The sequence below is a fragment of the Octopus sinensis genome, linkage group LG14, assembly GCF_006345805.1.
Source record: "Octopus sinensis linkage group LG14, ASM634580v1, whole genome shotgun sequence".
Classification (NCBI taxonomy): domain Eukaryota; kingdom Metazoa; phylum Mollusca; class Cephalopoda; order Octopoda; family Octopodidae; genus Octopus; species Octopus sinensis.
This window is the reverse complement of record NC_043010.1, coordinates 17,788,811-17,812,979: the sequence shown is the minus strand read 5'-3', so window position 1 is coordinate 17,812,979 and position 24,169 is coordinate 17,788,811. Positions and strand designations below refer to the sequence as shown.

The following is a 24,169-nucleotide window of genomic DNA, read 5'->3' as shown; positions in this document are numbered from 1 at the left end:
TTTCTTCTGCCAAAGAAATGTGGTCTCACCTTGCAATTAATACTAATACAAATGAGAAATAATAATTCTGCAAAGATTTAACTAAATTAGGATTTCCTTAAAAAATCTGTACGAAAGCCAGAAGTCGATACTTTTTATCTTTTCCTTGTTTCAGTCATCGAAATGTGGCCAAGCTAGGGCACTGCTTTGAAGAGTTTAGTTGAATAAATTGACACCAGGTTTTTTTTTTTTAAGTCTGGTACTAATTTCCATCAATCGCTTTTGTTGACTTGCTAAATCATGGGAACATAAACAAACCAACACTAGTTGTCAAACAACACACTGTATGTATGTATGTGTGTGTGTGTGTGTACTAAGATTGTAAATAATAATCATATTAGATACAAAATTATAGTCTATGAGGATGATGATGATGATGATGATATACTCACAGTGAATTGCTCTGGTTGATAAAATGTATTGACGTTGCGCTCAAGCAAACTCAGTCTTGTCCCTAAATCATCAGCAAGCAACTGAGGGAAGGAAAGAAAAAAAGAAAAGTGAAACAAAATTAAAACACAAAAGTATACACCCCTCGATTATTGAGAGTACTCTCTACATCTACACCCCCCAGCCCCTCCTCCTCTCAACTCCCCATTTCTGGCTTTCCTGTTGCCAGGGTTCCATCTCCTTTCCTAGTTCAGTCAACACACTTTAGGGTACGGAATGCTGAATGCGCTCCCTATCTAAAGTTACCAGGCACCAGTCCAACCCACCCCACCACCACACACCAACTGTTCATTCAGTGAAGTGATTGGTTAAATGATCAGAGGAAGTGTAGGGTTATGAGGTGCCTCTAGTCTTATCTCATCAAGGGCAATTCAACCTGTGTAGAGAGTGGGGGGGGGCATGAGAAATTGCACCTAATGCACTCTGTAAATTGTTGGTGGCAGGAAGGGCATCCAGGGGTAGAAACCCAGCCAAATGGTATGTATGAGCACCAGTCTATAAGAACAGTGTCTGTAAATGAGAAGTAACTCAGATCATGACAACCAATCTAGCATGGAAAACAGATGCAAAATTATGATGCTGATAACAGGGAAGCATTTAAAAAAAATCTCAGAAGTTATCTCCAAATTAAACTAAATATATAATCATAATTACTAATAAAAGATAATTGATATATATATATATATATATATATATATATATATATATATATTGGTTTTAACTTTTGTCTTGAAGTATTCAGTTAAACAAATGAAATATTAATAAAGAATTATCAAAAATTCTGACTGTCTCCTTTTTTTCAATATACAATATCTGTACACCACTTCAAACACTATACATACATACATAAATACATACATACATATATATATATATATATATATATATATATAAAGGGAAAGTTTACGAAAATAAACAAAAGACGAAGGCAGGTGGAGTACAAACAAACATATGTATTAGTATAGTGCTCAGGAATAGAAAAAATCTTTTACGTATCGAGCCTATGCTCTTCGACAGAATGATACACAGAAAAGAACAAGGAGAGAAAAAAACGGCGTCCTGATATATATATATATATATATATATATATATGTGTGTATATATATATATATTATATATATATATATATATATATATATATATATATATATATATATATATATATGTGTGTATATATATATATATATATATATATATACACACACATATATATAACGAGGTATGATCAATAAGTATCTGGACTGTTGCCATAGTAATGAAGCTAAAGCATGCAGAGTGAAGCCGCTTGGGACAGATTGCACTTGAATTCTGCTGTGCATGCACATTAAGTTTTAACATTGTAGCTCACTTCCACTGTTTACAGCAGTGCTTGGAAGGTAGGTGTGTAGCATGTGATTGTTGCATTGACCATGACAGAGAAAGTTGTCATGGCAATACCTGCTTAGAGGCCTACACAAAGTTGTAGAAAGTGTATGGAGAGAAGTGTATGAGCTGCACACAAGCATACGAGTGGTTCAGAGGTTTTCAAGATGGCTGAAAAAATATCAATAGTGACAAACATTCTGGAAGACCAGCAACCAGGAGAACTGAGAAAAATATCGCAGATGTGCCCGTTATCACTGAAGATTTGGGTATGAGACACGTGTCTGCCAATTTAGTGCCAAAACTGCTTTCAACTGAGCAGGAAGACACTCGGGTTTCAGTTGCACAAGATCTCCTTGATTGTGTCAAGAACTTTGAAAACTTTGTGTAGGCCTCTGAGCAGGTATTGTGAAGCTTTTGGCAAAATTTGATGCAGATTCTCTGCTCAGCTTTCTCTGTCATAGCCAATGCGATGACCACATGCTACACACCTTCCTTCCAAGCACTGCTGTAAACGGGGGAAATGAGTTACAATGTTAAAACTTAATGCACATGCATAGCAGAGGTCAAGGTCAATCCATACCAAGAGGTTTCACTCTGCTTGCTTTAGTTTTGTTAATATGGCAACGGTCTGGATACATATTGATCAGACCATATATATATAATAAAGGTGGCTATAAGCAATGTAAAACCAAAAAGGAAGAATTCAGCTATCACTAATTGTGACTGACAGTGCAGAGTAGCACCAACTTTGTTAGAAATAAGAGGTATATATATATTTTAGAAAGGAAAGAGCTGGGAAATTTTAAGCGAAGAGAATGGGAACTTGCAAAATTTCTCAACAAATACAGCATGATTCCAACAGGAACTTAGACCAAATTTCAAACTAGATTTATCAAGAATTTTATAATTTAACATCATCATCATCATCAACGTTTAACGTCCGCTTTCCATGCTAGCATGGGTTGGATGATTTTGAGGGCTGGCGAATCAGATGGCTGCACCAGGCTCCAATCTTGATCTGGCAGAGTTTCTACAGCTGGATGCCCTTCCTAACGCCAACCACTCTGAGAGTGTAGTGGGTGCTTTTTACATGCCACTGGCACGGGGCCAGTCAGGCAGTTCTGGCAATGACCTTGCTCAAATCTTTTTACACATGCCACCGGCACAGGTGCCCGTAAGGCGATGCTGCACTTTATATAATTATCTATTCTGGTCAAGTTGGGAAGACCTACTCTGTCTTATTGATATATTTAACCCCTTTCTGTTTTATTTATATATTCAATGCCTTTTTCACTATATTTCGGTTAACATACTTTTGTGGCAATTTTGAAAATAATGAAGAATTCCATATAATAACTTAGCCATTATTTAGCTGTTATTTGGAACATGAATTAACATGCAATTTTGGTGAAAGGCTGTAATGTAGAAACTTTAAAACAGAAGCTCTGTATTGCTGGAGAGGTGGTCACAACTAGATTGGTATAAAAATGTTAAATACTCTTAACAACCCTGTATAGCCTACAGGATGAGTTACATTGTCACAGAACTGGTAAATGTCTTTGACACCAACCTGGTTCTTTGATACAAATTTCCTCTTCTAAAGTGATTTAAATTAAAATTTGCCATCTAAATATCATATTAATTTAGTTCCAAACACTAACTTAATAGAGACAAAATTATTTTCCTCACCTTCTCCAGTTCCCCCTCATCTCTCGAAAGTTTCTTTTTTTGTGTGTCTTGCAAGTACTTGGTGACCCTGTCAGTGCAGGTGCCACTTAAAAGCACCCAGTCCAGACTATAAAATGATTGGTATTTGGAAGGTCATCCAGCTGTAAAAACCTTGCCAAAACTGACCTCGTCTGTGCCACGTAAAAAGAACTAAGTCCACTCTGCTGAAGAAGGGCATCCAGTTGTAAAAATCCTGCCAAAACGATAACAGAGTGGTGCAGGCTTCTGCCTGGCTGGCTCGTGAAACCGTCCCACCCATGCTAGCATGGAAGGCAGACATTAAACAATGATAATGATAATGAAAGGCAGTATAGGTCAACAAGAAATATGGTAACAAAAGGGTGAAAACAACTTACCAATTCTGGCTGTTTGGAATTCAGTGAAGCAGTATGTTCAGACATTTGAAAGCCAAAGGCACTTCGTAAGTAGAATATCAGTTGCAGTGAGACAGTTTTCAAGTTGGTTTCTTCAGCAAAAACAGGTTGGAAGATCATAGAATATCTAAAACTGCTCTGACCATTGTCTAGAGAATTCTTTACAATGCCACATATTGAAAGAACCAAAAAGGGATAGTTTGCACACAGAACAGCATATGTATAATTTAAAATCTCCTGAAATATAATTAAAATATTCAATAAAAACAAGATGGCAGTGTTTTTGTATTTTTTTATTTGAATTAAATTAAATGAAAATAATGATTTCAAATTTTGGCATAAGGCCAGCAACTTTTTCGGGGAAAGGGTCAGTTGATACCATTGAGCCCCCCACCCACTCTCCCAGTGCTCAGCTGGTGCTTATTTTATCAACCCCAAAAAGGATGAAAGGCTAAGTTGACCTCAGTAGAATTTGAACTCAGAATGTTGGACAAAATGCTTAGCAGCATTTTGTCCAACATGCAAATGCTTCTGCCAGCTTACAGCTTTCATCTGAATAGAAATAATGCCACAGGTTTCAGTTATGTCTGCATCTCTAAACAGATACCAGTTATAAACTAGGGTTGAGGAGTTCAAAACCTAAGCTCTTACTGACACCAAACAGTCTTTTTCTTTGTAAATTAGAGAAGAACAAGGACGACATTTTGTAGGGCCCCTGTAAATGATGGGGTGGCTTGCTCTCAAGATTTCCATTTATGGATTCAATGCAGGTTCGGTATGTGGTGTTTACAACGTATGTAGATCTGCATGATTAGGGAGAATTAGACAAAAATGAAGGGTCATGTCATTTGTATAAAAATGGGTGTTGTTGGGTTTGGCAGTAAACAGGTTATTGAGTATGAAGTGATGCCCTAAACTCCAGGGCTTAGGTGAAAACTTTTACAGCAAAGGGCTACTCCTTACTTGGATCTAAAGCAAATGTGATAAACAGAGTTTATCAATTGGTGTTTTGTACATAAGAATAGCATTTATTTTGGTGTTCATCATAGAATGTAAAGGAATGCATGTTAAATACATATCCTTTTATGAAAACAAAACAAACCACATACATATATGTCTATTGGCAACAAGTATTCCTGATTTTGCAATGAAGGGAAATATCAAATGCATACCTGCTCTGTTCTGGGTGTCACAGCATTTTGTGTATCGTTTATTAATGGAGTGCTGAAATTTGAATCTAGAAATGATAAAAATTAAAATAAATTATATTCTTGGTTTACTTCTTTATCATACTTACATAGGGTATTTGTTTCAAAACCCATGCAACATACAAGTCAGTGAACCATAGGGTCATGAACAGGGGTCACAAATGCAACCCTTAAAATTTCTGTGAAGTAATGAAAAGCTTCATTGTCAAAATAAAATGAATGTAAAAACATTTTTGGACGGATTTGAAACATTAATTTTTCATTATTGGATTCATCTGATTTGATTCCTGTACAAATATTATTATTATCATCATCATCATCATCATCATTATTATTATTATTATTATTATGTTTGACTTTTGCTTTGTATTTGTACAAGTTGACTCTAAGTCTCAATCAGTCCCTTTTGCTATCATTCCTAAGGCACCTATGACAACAGGTATTGTTTAAGTTTTGAGGTTCCACATTTTACCAATTTCTATTTCAAGATGATGACGATTATTATTATTATTATTATTATGTTTGACTTTTGCTTTGTATTTGTACAAGTTGACTCTAAGTCTCACACAGAGACCTCAAGAGATAACAAGTTATAAGTTCATGTTGGTGTTATGCCTAGGGTGTCATATATTTGGTTTTGTACATAGTATTGTTCTAGAGAATGTTTTAAAAACCATAATAAAATTATAAGTTTGTTTTAAAATTTGAGATTACATAGACAGTATTTTACATAGGATATGGGCAGTTCCCATGAGCACTATCTTTTGAATTTCTACCATTTTGGGGTTTCCTGGTTTCTGAGCTAGGTAGCAATCAGTCCCTTTTGCTATCATTCCTAGGGCACCTATGACAACAGGTATTGTTTAAGTCTTGAGGTTCCACATTTTGCCAATTTCTATTTCAAGATGATGACGATGATGACGATTATTATTATTATGATTATTATTTTTTTTTCTATTTATCACAGGTTTATCACATGCTCCTGCATGCATAGAGGCCTTGCTACCTGCAGCCTACGGTACCATGCTATCCATTCTTTTCAGTTATCTAATACTTTCCTGATTATTCTGGTCATGCCGAGGAGGCAAACCTTTTGTAACAGTTCTACTATTATCATCATCATCATCATTATTATTATTATTATTATTATTGAGTGAGAGAGCAATGCATGCCATCAAAGTGACACTGGGGTAAAATACACAAAGCCCAGTATACCCATCATGACTACCCGTCTGATAAAAGTACACCAAGCTCATGCATCACAACCATATGTACACAACATAGTGGTCTCATATCAAGATAAATAGCACATGACCTTGCAGTAGGGCCCAGTTAGAATTTTCTTCGGGTTGAGTAGCCCATCCTGCTCAAAAAGTCCATGAATAAGGGTTGTTTAAAGATGCTGAATGAAACACCTATGTTTCCAGAGGTGAATTATTCCAACACCAAAGAATTCCTCTCAACATCATGGCTATAATGCTCCCCACCTACTTCTGCTCGATGGAGCCAACAATGATGTCTTTCAAATTGCAATATAAATAAATAAGATGAATAAATAAAGACATTTGTTGTTACTTACTTCTATTTTGTTCTGGCTCTGGCTGAAATAAAAAATTGTATTCTTCAATTACAAGAAAATAGAAACTCATGAATCTGTTTCTTTACCAGTTAATTCACAAAATTTAACAATAGAAACCAGTTATTGATGACAGATTTTTCTGTTATAAATTCATCAGAATTATCTTTAACCAGACATCTTGTCCTCAATTTTTGTGATGCTGCTGAAAATTGTAACATCAACTATTCTAGAGAGTGAAAACTTAAAAATGATGGACACCAGAACCACTGAGGAGTCTGAAATTATTCCAAGAAATCAGCTTCTAACAGTTCATATCTATATATTTTTTTTGTAAAGTAGCAATTCCCACTTTTAATCACCAAAGGAATTTATGAAAGACTTTAATGGAATCTCTGTCTCATTGTTGGAATATGAGAGGGAGTTGGATTGGCAGATCTGTTGTGGGATAAAATGCCATGTGGTATTTCTTCCACTATTTAAAATTCTAGTTTCTAATTCTACCTTTGTCAACTTCGCCTGCCATCCTTTCAGGGGTTGATGAAGTACCAGTCAAGAACTTGGCGGTGATAGTATCAATTAATCTGCTCTCCACAATGTTGCTGGTCAATCAGAACCATTAGTGGAATATGAACTTTAGAAAAGCAAGGAAATATCAGTTGATCCACATATTTGCCACTAATGTTTTCCTGCCATTGTGAAATGGAATGACAGGAACTTTGGTAAGTAGTTATGACCAACTTTATAAATTATTGTGTAAGTGGCTGAGTATTCCAAAGACATGTAATCCTTTAGGAGAATCAGTATTGACACATAGGTAGGACCTTTGAATTAGAGGCTTCTATACAGTTTCCATCTATCCACTGCTAATCACAAAACTTGAGTTGACTGATCCAAGTCTATGGAAAAACCATTTGCCTAAGATGCCACCAGGAGGATTGAACTCAGTATTTTATGAATGCTTGTATGTACAGAGTACATTACACTTTCCCTAGAAACAAGGGTAAGTTGATCTTGTGTTAATGCATCAGAAAACCTCAACACTTCCTGGGAATCAAAATGAAAATATAAAACATATTGCATAAAAAACGCCCACTACACTCAGTAACATTAGGTTGACATTAGGAAGGGCATCTAGCCATAGAAACCTTGCCAAATCAGATCAGAACCTGGTGCAGTTCCCCAGCTTACTAGCTTTCAATCAAATCTATTTCTTTACTACCCACAAGAGGCTAAACACAGAGAGGATAAACAAGGATAGACAAACGGATTAAGTCGATTATATCAACCCCAGTGCGTAACTGGTCCTTTATTTATCGACCCCGAAAGGATGAAAGGCAAAGTCGACCTCAGCGGAATTTGAACTCAGAATGTAACGGCAGACGAAATACCGCAAAGCATTTCGCCCGGCATGCTAACGTTTCTGCCAGCTCACTGCCTTCTTTCTAGCTTTCAGTCAAACCGTCTAACCCATGCCAGCACAGAAAGCGGACGTTAAATGATGATTGCATCAATATAATTTTTACATAAACTGAAAATAATACTTACTCTGTTTGCAGGCTGGATCAATTTGGGGGTTGGTTTAAATCTAAAATTATAAAAACAAAATATAAGTCTATATTTCTTTTTTTTCTGTTTCACAGTGAAATAGTCTGCAATAAAAGGAGTGTATAGAAGTGCCAACAAGATTTCTAACAAAATGTCATCTAACTAGAACCGGTGTGGAGGGAACCAGCAGCCTTTTAGGCCATTCTGTGTGGCCTTTTGATGAATCCAAATTTTGCAGAACAAATCTTTTATTTTTATTAATATGTTTTTGTTAGTCTTTTGTTATTTTTTATTGTAACCTTTAAAATGAACATATCTAAAATACCAAAGAACAAAAGAAAATTCAAGAAAACACTCCTCCCCGACGGACTTCCACAATTAAAAAGTTAGTTAGTCATAAGGGTTATATTGACACCTGCTACTGTGACCCTAGAATGTACATTTAATTTCCTTGTATGACTGGTACCACTACAACCCAAGGCTGGTTAGCAAGAACCCATTGCCATCCAGTACACCATTGATTACCAACTTGTGACATCAGTAGCTTATATACTCGGGGGAAAAACGGTAACCATTCAGTGATGTGGAAATTGTAAAAGAATGCATGATTAAAGTTGCAGGATGTTCAAACCTTGATAAGTACAAACAGCTGCCTCTTTCAAGGGAACCATAACTGATTGGCAGCAAGAATTAACCCTCAACATAACAGAACAACTTCACACAATACTCCAAGAGGAAGAGGAATACCATTCAATGGCTTTGAGTGAACCAACTGAGACTACTGACCCTGTTCAGGTCTTGTACTTCCTTTTGACCATAACAACAGTTTTTAGTTGCTATGAAGAGTTACTGGTCTTGGGCAGTCCTACAGGTAGAACTCTTACTTTTCTGAATTATTATAAAAAGATGCCCAAACTTATTTAGAAATCTTGGATCTTTTCGGTTTGAATGGCAGTTTTTTCTAGCAATGTCATATGAAATTGTCACCCATAATTATGACCCTAGAATCGATCTATTGCATTTCAATCTCTTTTACGGTTAGGGTTAGGGGTGGGGGCAAGGGTATCTTTTTTTCTTCACAAATGTAAATAAACCCAATCTGTTTCTTAAACGAGGGACATATTCTTATGGCACAGAATGCATTTTACCTCAATAGACGTCAGTGATTGGTTGAAATTGCATAAATTGAAGAAAAAAACAACAAATATCTTACAAACTATAGAATTTTCTCAATAAAGCCAAGAGAAAAAGATGTTTTATAAACACATTCTACCAGTGTACGAAGTTTAAAATTTTTTAGTTACCTAGAAATTATGTTAAAAACTGCTGTTCAAACTGAAAAGATTCAAAATCTTTCTATTAAATGTTTGATAATTAATTAACAGGATAACTTTAATTTCATTGTTTTTTTATTTAAATACATATTAGAAGGAAGGAATTTATGCGACATGAATTAATTGAAGGAGAATGACAAAGACTTACAGATACATCTTGAAGTAGGAATGAATATCTTCAAACATATTTCCATGCCTACAAAATAAAACAAACAACATTTGTCATTTGGACGGATTTCCAAGGGAAATACTTTGAAGACTTCCAAATTAGCAGCGTCTTCAGCAATTGTCATACTTTTTCTTCATCTTACCAGGAAATGTACATCACCTATTTGTCAGTACACACACACAGTCACACACACAAACACAATTACTAATTCGTAGAAGTTACAGTGTGACTTATGTTTGTTTCAACAGATGTGTATGTATGTATGCACACACACACACACACAATTAGTAATTGGTAGAAGTTACAGAGTGACTTATGTTTGTTTCAACAGACGTGTATGTATGTATGTATGCACACACACACACACATATATATATATCATATTGTATTATTCAGAATCCCAGTCAGAAGAATTTCTAGTAGGAGATATCCTACATGTTCCTCCTACATGTACAATTTTGTAGCTCCTATTAACAAATGAAACATGCGCAATGGTGAATGGTTAATACCAAAAGGAATTTTCCAATCTCCTGTTGATGCATATGCATGTAGACAGTTGCAACATGTGGGAGATGGAGACCCAGGAAGAGATGAGATGAAGGATTAAAGGCCAATCACAAGACACTGACCCTTTATGAAGGAGACGACTAAGGACTGAGATATCTGGCACCTTGCTCTATCCTAGAAGACCCGTCCACCACATCAGAATTGATACTGGTGCTGGTGCTACATTAAAAGCACCCAGCACACTCTATGGAGTGGTTGATATTAGGGAGGGCATCCAGCTGTAGAAACCATGCTAGAACGTGGAAGTGGTCTAACGATTGGGACCTGTGTCTGAACGTGTCAAAGTGCTGTCATCTGCCTGTCGGCTCTACTCCTGCAACTCAACTGATTTCGAGCCGGGTCGTCTGCTGCTGGAGAGGACCGATCAGGTAAAGGACCTGGGTATCTTGGTGGATTCCTCCTTTTCGCCTTCGGCCCAGTGCGTCCATGCTGCCAACAAAGCACGCGGAATTCTGTTTTTGATTCGACGGTCATTCGGAATGCTCACAGCAGCCATATTCCTACCACTCTATGTCACGCTGGTGAGACCCTTATTGGAGTATGGGATTCAAGCCTCTTCTCCTTATCTCCTCAAAAACATACAGCATCTCGAAAGAGTCCAGACGCTGGCTACCCGCATGGTTCATGGTCTCAAAAATTTGTCCTACGAAGAAAGGCTGAGGACGCTCGACCTTTATTCTCTTGAAAAACGCCGCCGCCGTGGTGATCTCATTCTCGCCCACAACATCATAAGCGGGAAGTGTAACCTCTCGAAGGAGCTGTTCTTCACTCCTGCTCCAGAGCGTCGGCTGCGGGGTCATTCCAAAAAGCTCTACCTGCGACGATTTCATCTAAATCGAAGGAGAGGAGCTTTCTCCGTCCGGGTTGCGGATCCGTGGAACAAGCTGCCAGACGAGATGGTGAAGATGCCGACGACTGCTTTGTTCAAAGCCTCCCTGGACCTCAAGTGGCCTGAACTCTTTACATGAACACCACCCTGTACTTAACTCCATGTCCCCCTACATGGCCTTGCTATTTGCTTTTGAGCCAAATTAACTAACTAACTAACTAACTAAGAACAGACAAAGGAGCCTGGTAAAACTCGTCTTACAAGCTCCAGTCAAAACGTCCAACCCATACCAGCAAGGAAGGAGGATGTTAAATGACGATGATGATGATATATCATGATCATTTAACATCCGTTTTCCATGCTGGCATGGGTTGGACTACTTGACTGAAAACTGGTAAGCTGGGGAACTGCACCAGGCTGCAGTCTGACTTGGCATAGTTTCTACAGTCGGATGCCCTTCCTAACATCAACCACTCCACAAGTGTATATATATATATATATATATATACACACACAAGACATCTTTCAGTTTCTGTCTATCAAATTCACTCACAAAGCTCTGGTTGGCCCAGGGCTATGGTAGAAGACACTGATTCAAGGTGCCAAGCAATGGGACTGAACCTTCCCACTGACCAGGTTTTCCATGAAAGACTGAAAACAAAAAACATTGCTTGTATGTTGGTGATGCTTGTCTTCAACCATCAGAGTGTCGTAGAGGAAGCTGAGAGTTACCTAGTCAAGGTGAAAAATATAAATTTGGAATAGAATATACAAAAGAACTAAAATTCCAGAAGCAATTACTCAGATCATATAAATTAATAATAGAAATAATTATCTTTTCTACTATAGGCACAAGGCCTGAAATTTGGGGGCTGGAATCTAGTCAATTACATCAACCCCAGTACTCGACTGAAACTTACTTTATCGACCCCAAGAGGATGAAAGGTGAAGTCATAATAAATGGTGTAAATGTGAGTGTGTTGGTTGCTTGGTTGATTTCTCCAGTCACACTTTACATCATATAGAGAGAGGGGTGGAGAGAGAGTGAAAAAGAGAGATAGAGTGGTACACATACTAGGCTTGATGGCAGGCAATGAGAAAAGGAATGATCCATGCAGTGTGTGAGAGAGAGAAAAGAATCATAGAACAGAGAAGGAGAAAGAAGAGGAGGGGGAGTAAATTACAGAAAAGTTATGAGAGGAATTATATAAATGGGAATTTTGTTTTATATAATTTTAACTTAAAGGAATAAATATTTTTATTTTGATAATTGATATTCATTTCATAATTTTGTATAAGCACCAAAAAGTGTTATAAATGTTACATGACAATTATTGTATGTCTGCCATATTTCTTGATATTACCCATGATGGCAAAAAGATACTTCCACAGTTATATGTCAAAATCATGAGTAAAACCCTAGTATTAAAGGGCTTTCCAATTTCGGCAAAGCGCCAACAATTTGAGGAGAAGAGCAAGTCATTACATCGATCCTGGTATTTACTTTATTAACCCCAAAATGATGAAAAGCAAAGATGATATTGAACAACAATAACAACAATAATAAATCATTCTAGAACATCTTACCTCAAGAGTCCATACCCAAATGGTCTCAACTGACTCGGTTGAAGACATGATCTGTCTTGAAGAGATTTCCTTTCTTTACAATATTCATTCTCATCAGCCGCACACACCAAGTCAACTAAACACAATGGGTCTAATTTGCCTCCAGTTTCTGTGTATCTTATTCCAGTACAGCCAGCTGGCTAGATATGACCAAGGAGAAAATATGAAGTGAATTGGAATAATATTGCAATATGAGGAAACTGACCGTTCAAAAATTAAATAGATAAAAATGATAACTGGACAGGCCAACCAAACAATTATAAATTCAATTCAGTTTAAATATTTTATACAAATGTCACATTTCATAAACTTAATATCCCTTAGGTGTATTTTACACCTAGTTAAATTGTTATATACATATATATATATATATATATATATTGGGAGCTGCATTCCTTCGTATTCAATACAATGTGTTTATTCATTTTTGGTAGTTTTGACTTTAAGAGTCTCTCCTAGCGTGAGGCATTTAAGTATAGTAATGCCCTTAATATAAATATATTTTAAGAGGAAAAATTGATGGATTTTTCCCTATAAGGTTTTTTCACGCTAAATACTTGATAAACTCTTATAAAAATTTTATCCTATTTTTCAATTGTATATATATATATATATATATATAATATATATATATATTGGGAGCTGCATTCCTTCGTATTCAATACAATGTGTTTATTCATTTTTGGTAGTTTTGACTTTAAGAGTCTCTCCTAGCGTGAGGCATTTAAGTATAGTAATGCCCTTAATATAAATATATTTTAAGAGGAAAAATTGATGGATTTTTCCCTATAAGGTTTTTTCACGCTAAATACTTGATAAACTCTTATAAAAATTTTATCCTATTTTTCAATTGTATATATATATATATATATATATATATATATATACACACATATACATCTATATATATGTGTGTGTATGTGTGTTTGTATGTATTTGTGTGTGTGTGTCTATGTTTGTACCCTAGCCATCACTTGACAATTGATGCTGGTAACATAGCGGTTCGGCAAAAGAGACTGATAGAATAAGTACTAGGCTTACAAAGAATAAGTCCTGGGGTCGATTTCTTCGACTAACACCCTTTAAGACGGTGCTCCAGCATGGCTGCAGTCAAATGACTGAAACAAGTAAAAGAATAAAATAAAACCCATTGCTAAAATATCAAATTATACATTAGAATGATAAATAGAGTAATTAAACAAGCTAACGAGACAGCTTTCATGAGAAATATTATTTTAATTATATTTCACACATTGCATACTACTAATTACCAATGATTATTTTGTTAACAAACAGAAGAAAACAGTTTATATTGTAACTATGCAGACTGCTGTTTCATTTGTTTATTCTTTTATTGGTTCCAGGCAAATTCTGTGGCCACTGCTGACAATAATTTGATTGGTTCAAAAACTTGAGGCTTTTCAGGCACTCCACAATCATAATAAATTCCTTCAGTACTAATAAACTGAATGTTCTTATTCACTAATTCTACTTTTTATCAAATCTATATAACAGCCATGTTAAAAAATAGCAGTAGCATTCGTTTGAACAGACAGCCATGTTGAAGTAGCTACAAACATTACTTATATACTCTTTACTCTTTTACTTGTTTCAGTCATTTGACTGTGTCCATGCTGGAGCACCGCCTTTAGTCGAGCAAATCGACCCCGGGACTTATTCTTTTTTGTAAGCCCAGTACTTATTCTCTTTTGCCGAACCGCTAAGTGACGGGGACGTAAACACACCAGCATCGGTTGTCAAGCAATGCTAGGGGGACAAACACAAACACACACACATACATACACACATATATATATATATACATATATACGACAGGCTTCTTTCAGTTTCCGTCTACCAAATCCACTCACAAGGCATTGGTCGGCCCGGGGCTATAGCAGAAGACACTTGCCCAAGATGCCACGCAGTGGGACTGAACCCGGAACCATGTGGTTGGTTAGTAAGCTACTTACCACACAGCCACTCCTGTATATATATATATATATATATGTGGCTTCTTTCAGTTTCTGTCAACCAAATCCACTTATAAGGCTTTGGTCAACCCAAGGCTATAGCAGAAAACAGCTACCTGCCCAAGGTGGGACTGAACCCAGATTCATGTGGTTAAGAAGCAAACTTCTTACCACACAGCTATGCCTCTACCTATGTATGTATGTGTGTATGTATATAAAAGATAGCATTTTAAATGGACAAACATTTGAAATTTAAAGTTTTTCCATTGTATTGTCAACCAGGTAACAGGTAATGTAATGATAAGAATTGAACCATAACTGAATGATTAATTATCATGTGTGTGTGTGTGTGTGTGTGTGTGTGACTGTTTGTGTGCATGTTTGTGCAAGCTAAAATTATCAAAACAGGAAAACATTTCATGGATAAGGAAGGGCAGTGTTCATAGGCAGTCAGGGTGTAATCTTTGTATAAAATTACCATAATTAGTGCATTTTAATTGAAGCTTAGTCATTTATAATAAATTATTGCAAATGTTATTAAAATATAGCTGGAAAATACTAGAATATCATTTCATAATATCTCCAAATGTACATTGGCAAGCCTGCATGTCACTTATTAAATATATAATTGCAAACTTTTATAATTGAAATATATAATTATATGCCAATTAAAAAAAGCTCAAAGTAATTACCCAACCTGCAACAATTAATAGCAAATTCCACTACAAATTGCAACTTACTCTCTTTAAAAAAAAATACATACTGGTTGAAATAGTTACATCTGTAACATTTATTATATATATATATATATATATATATATCCAAAATAAGCAACAAGAATAACTTCGGTAATTTGGTACGATCGTTTCATGCTACATCATTTTATTAAATGTTGTAAGTATTACAACAGTTTTAAAATGTTGAGCAATCATCAGCCATTAATAGAGGTTTTCCATTAATACATAATTTTCATATATATATATAATGTGGCTGTTTGATAAGAAATTTGCTTTCCAGCCACATGGTTCTGGGTTCAGTCCCACTGTGAGCAAGTATCTTCTACTATAACTCTGAGCAGACCAAAGCCTTGCGAGTGGATTTGGTAGGCGGAAACTGAAAGAAACCCATCATATACTGATATATGTGTGTGTGCGTGTGCGTGTTTGTGCGTGTGTGTATGTGTGTGTGTTTTTAGTCGGTGATCATCCACCATCACTGGTTGACAACCAGTGTTGGTGTGTTTATGTCCCTGTAACCTAGCAGTTCATCAAAAAGAGACCAACAGAATAAGTACGAAGCTTGAAAGAAAAAGTCTTGGGGTTGATGCATTTGACTGAAAATTCTTCAAGATGTTGGCAGTGTGGCTGCTGTCGAATGACTGAAACAGGTATTTGCGAACATCAGCTCTGCTGGTGAGCTTCCTGCTGGTGTACTGGGGTTCAGTGCCACCCTGTATATGCTTAGGAATTGTGGCACACACACACACAAACATGCACGCACACACTCACATGTGTGTGCACATGCACATACACAAACACACACATGCATGCACACACACAAACACACACATGCACATACACACGCACAAATATATAATTGTTGCGAGGCGGCGAGCTGGTAGAAACGTTAGCATGCCGGGCGAAATTCGTAGCCGTATTTCGTCTGTCGTTACGTTCCGAGTTCAAATTCCGCCGAGGCCGACTTTGCCTTTCATCCTTTTGGGGTCGATAAATTAAGTACCAGTTATACACTGGCGTCGATGTAATCCACTTAATCCCTTTGTCTGTCCTTGTTTGTCCCCTCTGTGTTTAGCCCCTTGTGGGTAATAAAGAAATATATATAATTATTGCAGTGAAACTTCTCACAGGGAGTTGTTCGTTTCTTTTTTCCTTTTATTCTTTTTAAGGCCCCAGTCCTACCTTTGTATTATATACATTAGGGTTGTTATTCATTCTGTTATTTTAATCTAATGCTGTTTCAGGTGGATATATTGATTTATTGGTTATTTTAGACTCAATAAAAAGGAAGAGTGGCCATGGCTAAAATATTTTACAACATGGGTTTCTTTCATCAGATTTGACCAGAGGGCTAAATGACCACTACTGCTGCTGCAAGGATGTACCATTGTGGGATGAAAGAGTTCATTGAATTCTTCATTTACTTACACTTCGCTGCTTATTTCTTTTTTATTTTACGATGTCAAATAAAATGTGAAGGGAGAGCAAATTATTTAATTCTACAAGTTCAAAATGGAACATAAACCAGCAAAAATTGCTTACAGTTTCAAGCAAGTATTTGGCTAAGAGACCATCAATGAACAGTCCGCTAAAAATTATTTCCAAAAATTTCACAGTGGACACAAGACGGCCTTCTGCGATTATCAAAGATTCTGTGTGCCCTTTTTAAGTTGGCCCTAGTAAAGCAATTTGAGAGGCTGCCGAAGCACTAAGTGTTGGTCATTCATTCGTTATTCAACATTTGCATCACACTGGAAAGTTACGAAACCTTCGGCAAATTGCTGCCATACGAGCAGGACAAAAATAAAACTGTGGCCAGGATAAAGTCTGTTCTGTGCTTCTCTTGTGCAACCAAAACGATTCATTTGTTGATCACGTTGTGACATTTTGATGAAATATTGATCCTGTATGACAACCGACCGCTTTCTTTCCTTTTGGCTGGACCGAGGTGGCACACCCAAAGAGTTTACCAAAACTGAAGTCACATCAAATGAAATTAGGATCGGAAAGTGCAATCGTCCACTTTTTCAGAAAAGCGACAAAAATGCATAGAGAACTTCCCCAATATAGTCTAGTGTTAACCAGTTCTTCTCCATAAACCTCGCTAATGATTTTCCAGAAATCCACCAACCTGGGCTACAAAGCTCTACCTGGTCCAGACTTTTCTCCGATCGATTACCACTTTCTCAAAGATTCTGGCCATCTTTTTCCAAAAGGTCTTTAATAACCAGGAAGAAGCACAAAACGATTTCGAAGAATTCATTAGTATATGCTTGTTCCTTGTTTAACAAAAATGTTTAAATTAATTCAGTTTATAAACTTTATTAGAGGCTGGTGTTTACGAACCGCGATTGTTTTCTCACCGATCAACTCTAAGTCAATTAACAGTCGCAAACTTCGGTTTGTATTGGATTTATCAGGTGTATGGATTGTAATTTTTTTTCCTTTTACGCAGAATAACTACGTATAATAATAATAATGCAACTTTCACGCAGGAGCTTTCAGTTTTCACGGAGGTACCCAAAAGCTGAAACAGTTATTTCTTAGATCGGAAAGAGAAGAGTTTTAAACGGTAACAATAACAGACTGTGTTTATATGAAATGTTTGCATATTTGTGAGTGATTAAAAATTATTATGGTTAAGTAAACATTAACCATTATTTTATAACAATCGGCAACACAGACTGAAAGAGAGAAACAACCAGGGTGAATCAGAAATTAAATTTTTTTTTAAAAAGAGAGAGAGAAAACACAAACAAAGGTTTTTCAAACATCGAATTCACATGAAATAAAACCAAATACCTGAGGAAATTAGAATCTTTTGGATTGTTTAGAAGAAACAGATTAAGAGATAATATTTAAAAGAATATCCCCGTTTTCCACCCGACTTAAAAGGAAGAATAATTTAATGAGGAATTTAATAAGATATTAGATTGCTAAATGTGTTATGTAAATGAAACCCAAACACAAACTAAAATAAAATAAACGTTAAACTTTTTATAAGACTAAAATAGTTGTATTTTATTTTGTCTTATGACGATCAAAGTAAGAAGAGCCCCAACTTGCATTTGGTGACCCTTTTAGGGCCAAAGAGAATGGTGAGACGAAGACGCAAGTACTTGTTATAAAAGAATACTAAGCGGTACTAATTAAAACTACTGCATCGTATGTGTGTGTCACACACACACACACATGCATATATCTATACAGACACGGATTAAAAAGTATGGGGTGGGGATAAAGGACCGAAGTGATCGTCCAGCAGACGATGTTTTTGTTTTTAAAAACCGTAACTTACCAAATAATAGGAGAAAGTAACTTCTTCAACTTCTTCCATTGCTGAACATGGGCTCCCGGCGTATTTTCTATTACGATAAATATTTGTCTGATACATGAATAAGTTGTGTTTCTTGTTTGTCCGTGCATAATGAGTTGCAGACAAAAGCACCAAACAAAACTGTCAGAGAAGATAAGCTGAAAGTTGTGATTGAGGTCGCCATTTTACTTAATCTCCACATGACTTGAGTCAGATGACTCGAATTAGATCATATTATTTTTAAGGCCACAAATGTGGGTCAGCTTTTATTAAGCTGCAATAATCAGTGGGAAAAAAAATATTTTTGCGATTATCAAAGAAGGATGTGGGTTTTCTTTAATCATGCCTATAAGTGACAATGGTTAAATGAATCACATTTATATGTTACGCAATTTATGTTGCCGGTGATGTGTTACTTGTTTTCAAACTTTTCTGTTGGTCCCTAACTTGTTAGTAACTGCTTTTTCGGGGTATATTATCAACGAAAATATATAATTACTATCACCTATAAATAAATTGTACCACCAGATCAACGAAAATATATAATTACTATCACCTATAAATAAATAAATTGTACCATCAGGAAAACTTATTTGGGTCTTATATACAAATAAAAGTGATGCCCTCAAGATGTAAAGCAAACATATTTTGAAATGTGAGACAAAATGTCCGGCATTTGAAATGGTACAATACCTATTTCGTGACTACCCACAAGGGGTTAAACACAGAGAGGACAAACAAGAACTGACAAATGAACTAAGTCAATTATATCAACCTCAGTGCGTAACTGGTACTTATTTAATCGACCCCGAAAGGATGAAAGGCAAAGTCGGTCTCGGCGGAACTTCAACTCAGAACGTAACGGCAGACGAAATACCGCAAAGCATTTCGCCCGGCGTGCTAACGTTTCTGCCAGCTCGCCGCCTTTTGAAATGGTACAATAGCAATAGGCTTAATATTCAAACAAATACAAAAGAATTATACATGGAGAGAGAAATTAGATAAGATATACTGCAAGTTGTTTTTTGGGACTGTTGCAGAGACAAAAATTCTTTCATTGTTTTAACATTTAGAAACCTGCTCGATCTGCCTCTGGTGCACTTTTGATCAGTTGTCAGAAAACGTGTGCAGAATATTCTCAACTCTCTCGCGGACATGCTAAGGGCATTGGTTATTTGATTTGTAGTCAATCGCCTGTCATCCATCACTATGTGGTGAACACAATCAATATTTTTCTCAGTGGTGGCAGTTATAGGACGTCAAGACCTTGGGTCATCTTCAAGGCTCTCTCTTCCCCTCGTAAATTCATTTTCTTACTCTTTCACTGTTGATGGGGCTGGAGCGACATCCCCTAATCTAGCAACCATGTCAGAATGAGTGTCCTTCGGACTAAACCCTTTTTCTACGGGTACTTGATAACATCACGATGTCAAACTTTGTCAATTTCCAAGCGATGTTACTACTAATTACTTTTGAAGTCTTCTTTAAATAGTGAGATGTCAGCCTATGTCCCTTTCAGTCCACTCTCGTAAATTCATTAATGGACCAGAGGTGACTCTCATTAATTTCGCTCTCAAAGAATCTTTCTAATTTCTTCGGTCGGTTTATTTTATAACAGAAAAGATTTAAAAGCAGAAGATATTAGCCTAGAAATGCCTGGCAACAGGTACAAATCGATAAGTCTTACTCGGAAGAGGATCATCCTCTCAACTTCAATAATTTTGATAGTCGTTAACGAACTCGGCTTGAACTGTTCAGATACAAAAATATTGATTAATTTTATAGATATTTTAAATAACAATGTCTTTCTTTTTATCTCCTACATAATAGACATATCTGTTTAAAATATGTGCTGCCAATCCATTTCAAACTGTCTCTTATGGAACATTTCCTGCGGGCGTAAGCGAAAGCAGGGTATTATTATCTTTTTTCATTGCATCTGAGTTCCTTCAACATTGGATTGCAGTTCTCACATGCACACCATTTATTTCCATAACTTTCTTCAATGTTTCCTGTATACAATTAGTGACTGCGTTTGCAGTCTAATTGGATATGTTCTTCAATTCAAGCAGTTTTTACTGTAAACTATCGCTATTTCATTCAAAGTAATAAACAATCGTAGGAAATAGTTTTATTGAATTAGAAATAATTTTATCTGTAGCCATTTCACAATTTCTCGTCGCATCATGAGTAGAATGTGCGACATGTACAGAATTAACAATTGCTGCTGTTTTTTTTGTTCATGTACAAGAAAACTTTCATCATTGAATGAGAGAAAGTATTTTTATCAAAAGCAGAGGAGCAGTTCATAGGCATGAAGCTATTGTGAGATTAAATTGTGTGAAATGATTAAGAACCTTCGGTAGTAATGACATCATCTTCAGTTCCACGTCTTACTTTGGCAAAAATATGTTAGTTCCTTCGATTAACGCTCTCCTTGAAATAATTTCGTTTTTATTGAGTTCACGTGCATCATTAATACCACAATGGCGAACGTTTGCACGTTAAAAGTTGCACTTCACTCTCATCCTTGCCCTCTACAGTGATTTTATACTCGTGTTTGAGCATTTTATCCATGGCGTATACTGGATTATTTTACCTCTGAAAAGTACCTCAGATCGTAAATTTAATGCTTACAATTTATGGCAACAGGTGACAAACCCGTAGCAGAAACTAAAATTAATTACTGTAACTGCTGCCAACCACTGTTCACCCTAAGTTATCAAAAGAATATTTCGAAAGTAGCTATATTACGGGTGCGAGTGAAAAGATACCTTAAGTACCAGAGCAAAAAATGTTAGAGAGTAGAAAAAAAAAAGCCACAAGGGGAAAAATGGTTTATTTTCATAACTCTCAAAATGGCTGTAATAGTGATAAAATACAAGAAAAATTATAGCAATTCGTGCAATTTAAAGAATAAAGAATGCCATTGGCATTATAGGCGAACAAAAGAACCCCTCTTGCATACAGTGTTTCTTCTGAATTTTTGCTGAGTGCAGAAATTTGCTTCAGTGCAAATTTTGTTTTTCTCTATAAAGTATAAAGCGAATTCAGGCAAGTAGCCATATTGAGAAAAAATATTCAATTTCATCGCGAGAACTTTGTGCGCGCCAACGACAAGACGTGTGCGCGCGCACAAGCGCACAGCCCAGCAGTAGCATCTCGTCCATCTAGAGTCGTCCAGATGTAACGAGTGGTTTTCTAACGATAATTAAACCAGATCTTCTTGGTTTCTGCTTTAATCTCTTTCTCTTTCTCACATACGCTTTTACCATCACTCTCTTCCCCTCTATCTCTCCCTTCCCTTTATCTTTCCCCTACTCTCCCTTCCCACCCTCTATCTCTCCCCACCTTCTATCTACGTTCCGTCTATCTCTCTCTTCCCTTCGCTTATCTTTCTCCTACTCACCTCATCCCCCGGTTTTTCGTAGACAAAAGAGTGGAAGGTGAAATCTCACAAATCCGAAGAATTCTCAAAATTACTTCTGGATAAAGATTACCAGACCTTAATTAGGGGACACATGCCCTGGGAAAATACATGATGTATGCCAAGCATGTGTGTGCATTCACACACATATATATCTAATATAATAAATGTGAAAACTAATTTCTGTGTGTCAGTGTGTCACACTTTGACCCCTTCTATCACTATTCAATGACACTTCTACTATTCCTCGTGTTGAGGTGAGGGTAATAGTAGAGACGGTGAGGGCGGTGGCGAAGACGGAGGGAGGGAGGGAGAGAGACAAAGAAGTTTAAGGAGAGTTGATGTTTTATTAAAAGTAGTGGTGTTGATAGTGGCAGTGGGAGTAATAATAAGAGAGGGAGAAAAAGAGTGGGTATGTGAGAGAAGGAGGGAGATGATGACCAACTTTGTTTAACCATGTCTCTTTGACAGAAATTCCTGTGGCCAACATTCTGAACCAGCATACTGAACACTATCATTTTTGTTTTATTTTTTGCTTTCTTTAATCCACACGCACATAGGCGTAGTTTCGTTTTGACTCGAATTTTATAAACATACTACTCGGTAATTTCCATGAGCACGTGTTGTCTTGTCAACTGTCAGCTGCGTGGAAAGAGAAAGCTAATGGGTTGTACGTCTGTTCTTGAGTGTGTTTGTGTGTGTGTGTGTGTGTGTGTGCGTGTGCATGTTTTTTCTTGTGTGAGTGTATGTGCTTGTTCTTGTGTGTGTGTGTGTGTGTGTATGAAAGGCACACACACACACATATAATTTAAATAAGTGTAGAAATTGATATTAATCAATTAAAACCAGTGACCTAGCATATTTTTAAAAATCCGAAGATTAAATATTTTTTTTTTACATACGAAATTTAGAGGACTGATCACTAAAAGTGGACAACCTGTATGCTAGATATAGACGTCAAAATCGGCATTTTCCACGAAGAATGTGTTCTCAACTTTTGCTGAATTTTTTCTTGAGAACACATTCTTCGTGGAAAATGGCGATTTTGACGTCTATATCTAGCATACAGGCTGTCCACTTTTAGTGGCCAGTCCTCTAAATTTTGTATATATATATATGTAACATTGGCATATTCTAACTTTACATATTTTTCTAATTTACAAATATTGTTTGTTCATACAAAACATTGAATTAAAAGAAACCTGGCTTTATTTTTCAATGCAAAACATCGAAATTACATATTTCCAAATACATGAACTCACAGGCACACACACACACATACACACGTTCACACACACACACACACACACACACACACGCGCGCGCAGTCGCGCGCAGACAAAAATGCTTTTAATGATGATCGCACCCCATCCTTTTTTTCATTATTTTCCCCATCCTAAAAGAGGTCACCACTCTTGAACCTAATGTTCTCTGCTTCTAAAAACTAAACAAAACAAAACTGATTTATATAAGTGAACAAACTGTTTTTCACATTCACAATTTTATTTGACAAGTTCGAAGACGAACGAAAGCACTAATAATTATGTCTTAACTGCCCATAAAGGGCTACACACAGAGGGGTCAAACAAGGACAGACAAACGGACTAAGTCGATTATATCGATCCCAGTGCGTAACTGGTACTTATTTAATCGACCCCGAAAGGATGAAAGGCAAAGTCGACCTCGGCGGAATTTGAACTCAGAACGTAGCGACAGACGAAATACCTATTTCTTTATTACCCACAAGGGGCTAAACACAGAGGACAGACATAGGGATTAAGTCGATTACATCGACCCCAGTGCGTAACTGGTACTTAATTTATCGACCCGAAAGGATGAAAGGCAAAGTCGACCTTGGCGGAATTTGACAGACGAAATACCGCTAAGTATTTCGCCCGGCGTG

The 24,169-nt window shown here is 36.5% G+C and overlaps 1 protein-coding gene across 3 annotated transcripts in view; it reads right to left on the bottom strand.

Moving 5' to 3' along the window:
• Positions 1-19,262, bottom strand: part of LOC115219036 — a 72,075-nt gene extending 52,813 nt beyond the window's left edge. Inside the window, exons 1-8 of one of the 3 annotated variants that reach the window (XM_036508702.1) lie at positions 18,822-19,262; positions 12,775-12,953; positions 9,771-9,818; positions 8,289-8,328; positions 6,744-6,765; positions 5,129-5,193; positions 3,939-4,193; positions 432-512 (exon numbers count right to left, since the gene is read on the bottom strand). In XM_036508702.1, coding sequence (XP_036364595.1) covers positions 432-512; positions 3,939-4,193; positions 5,129-5,193; positions 6,744-6,765; positions 8,289-8,328; positions 9,771-9,818; positions 12,775-12,953; positions 18,822-18,917 — 786 coding nt within the window. In that variant the 5' untranslated portion in view covers positions 18,918-19,262. The remainder of the gene's footprint in view (positions 1-431; positions 513-3,938; positions 4,194-5,128; positions 5,194-6,743; positions 6,766-8,288; positions 8,329-9,770; positions 9,819-12,774; positions 12,954-18,821) is intronic. The other 2 variants (XM_029789082.2, XM_036508701.1) reach the window with 2 other exon arrangements.
• Between the last annotated feature and the right edge of the window lie 4,907 nt (positions 19,263-24,169).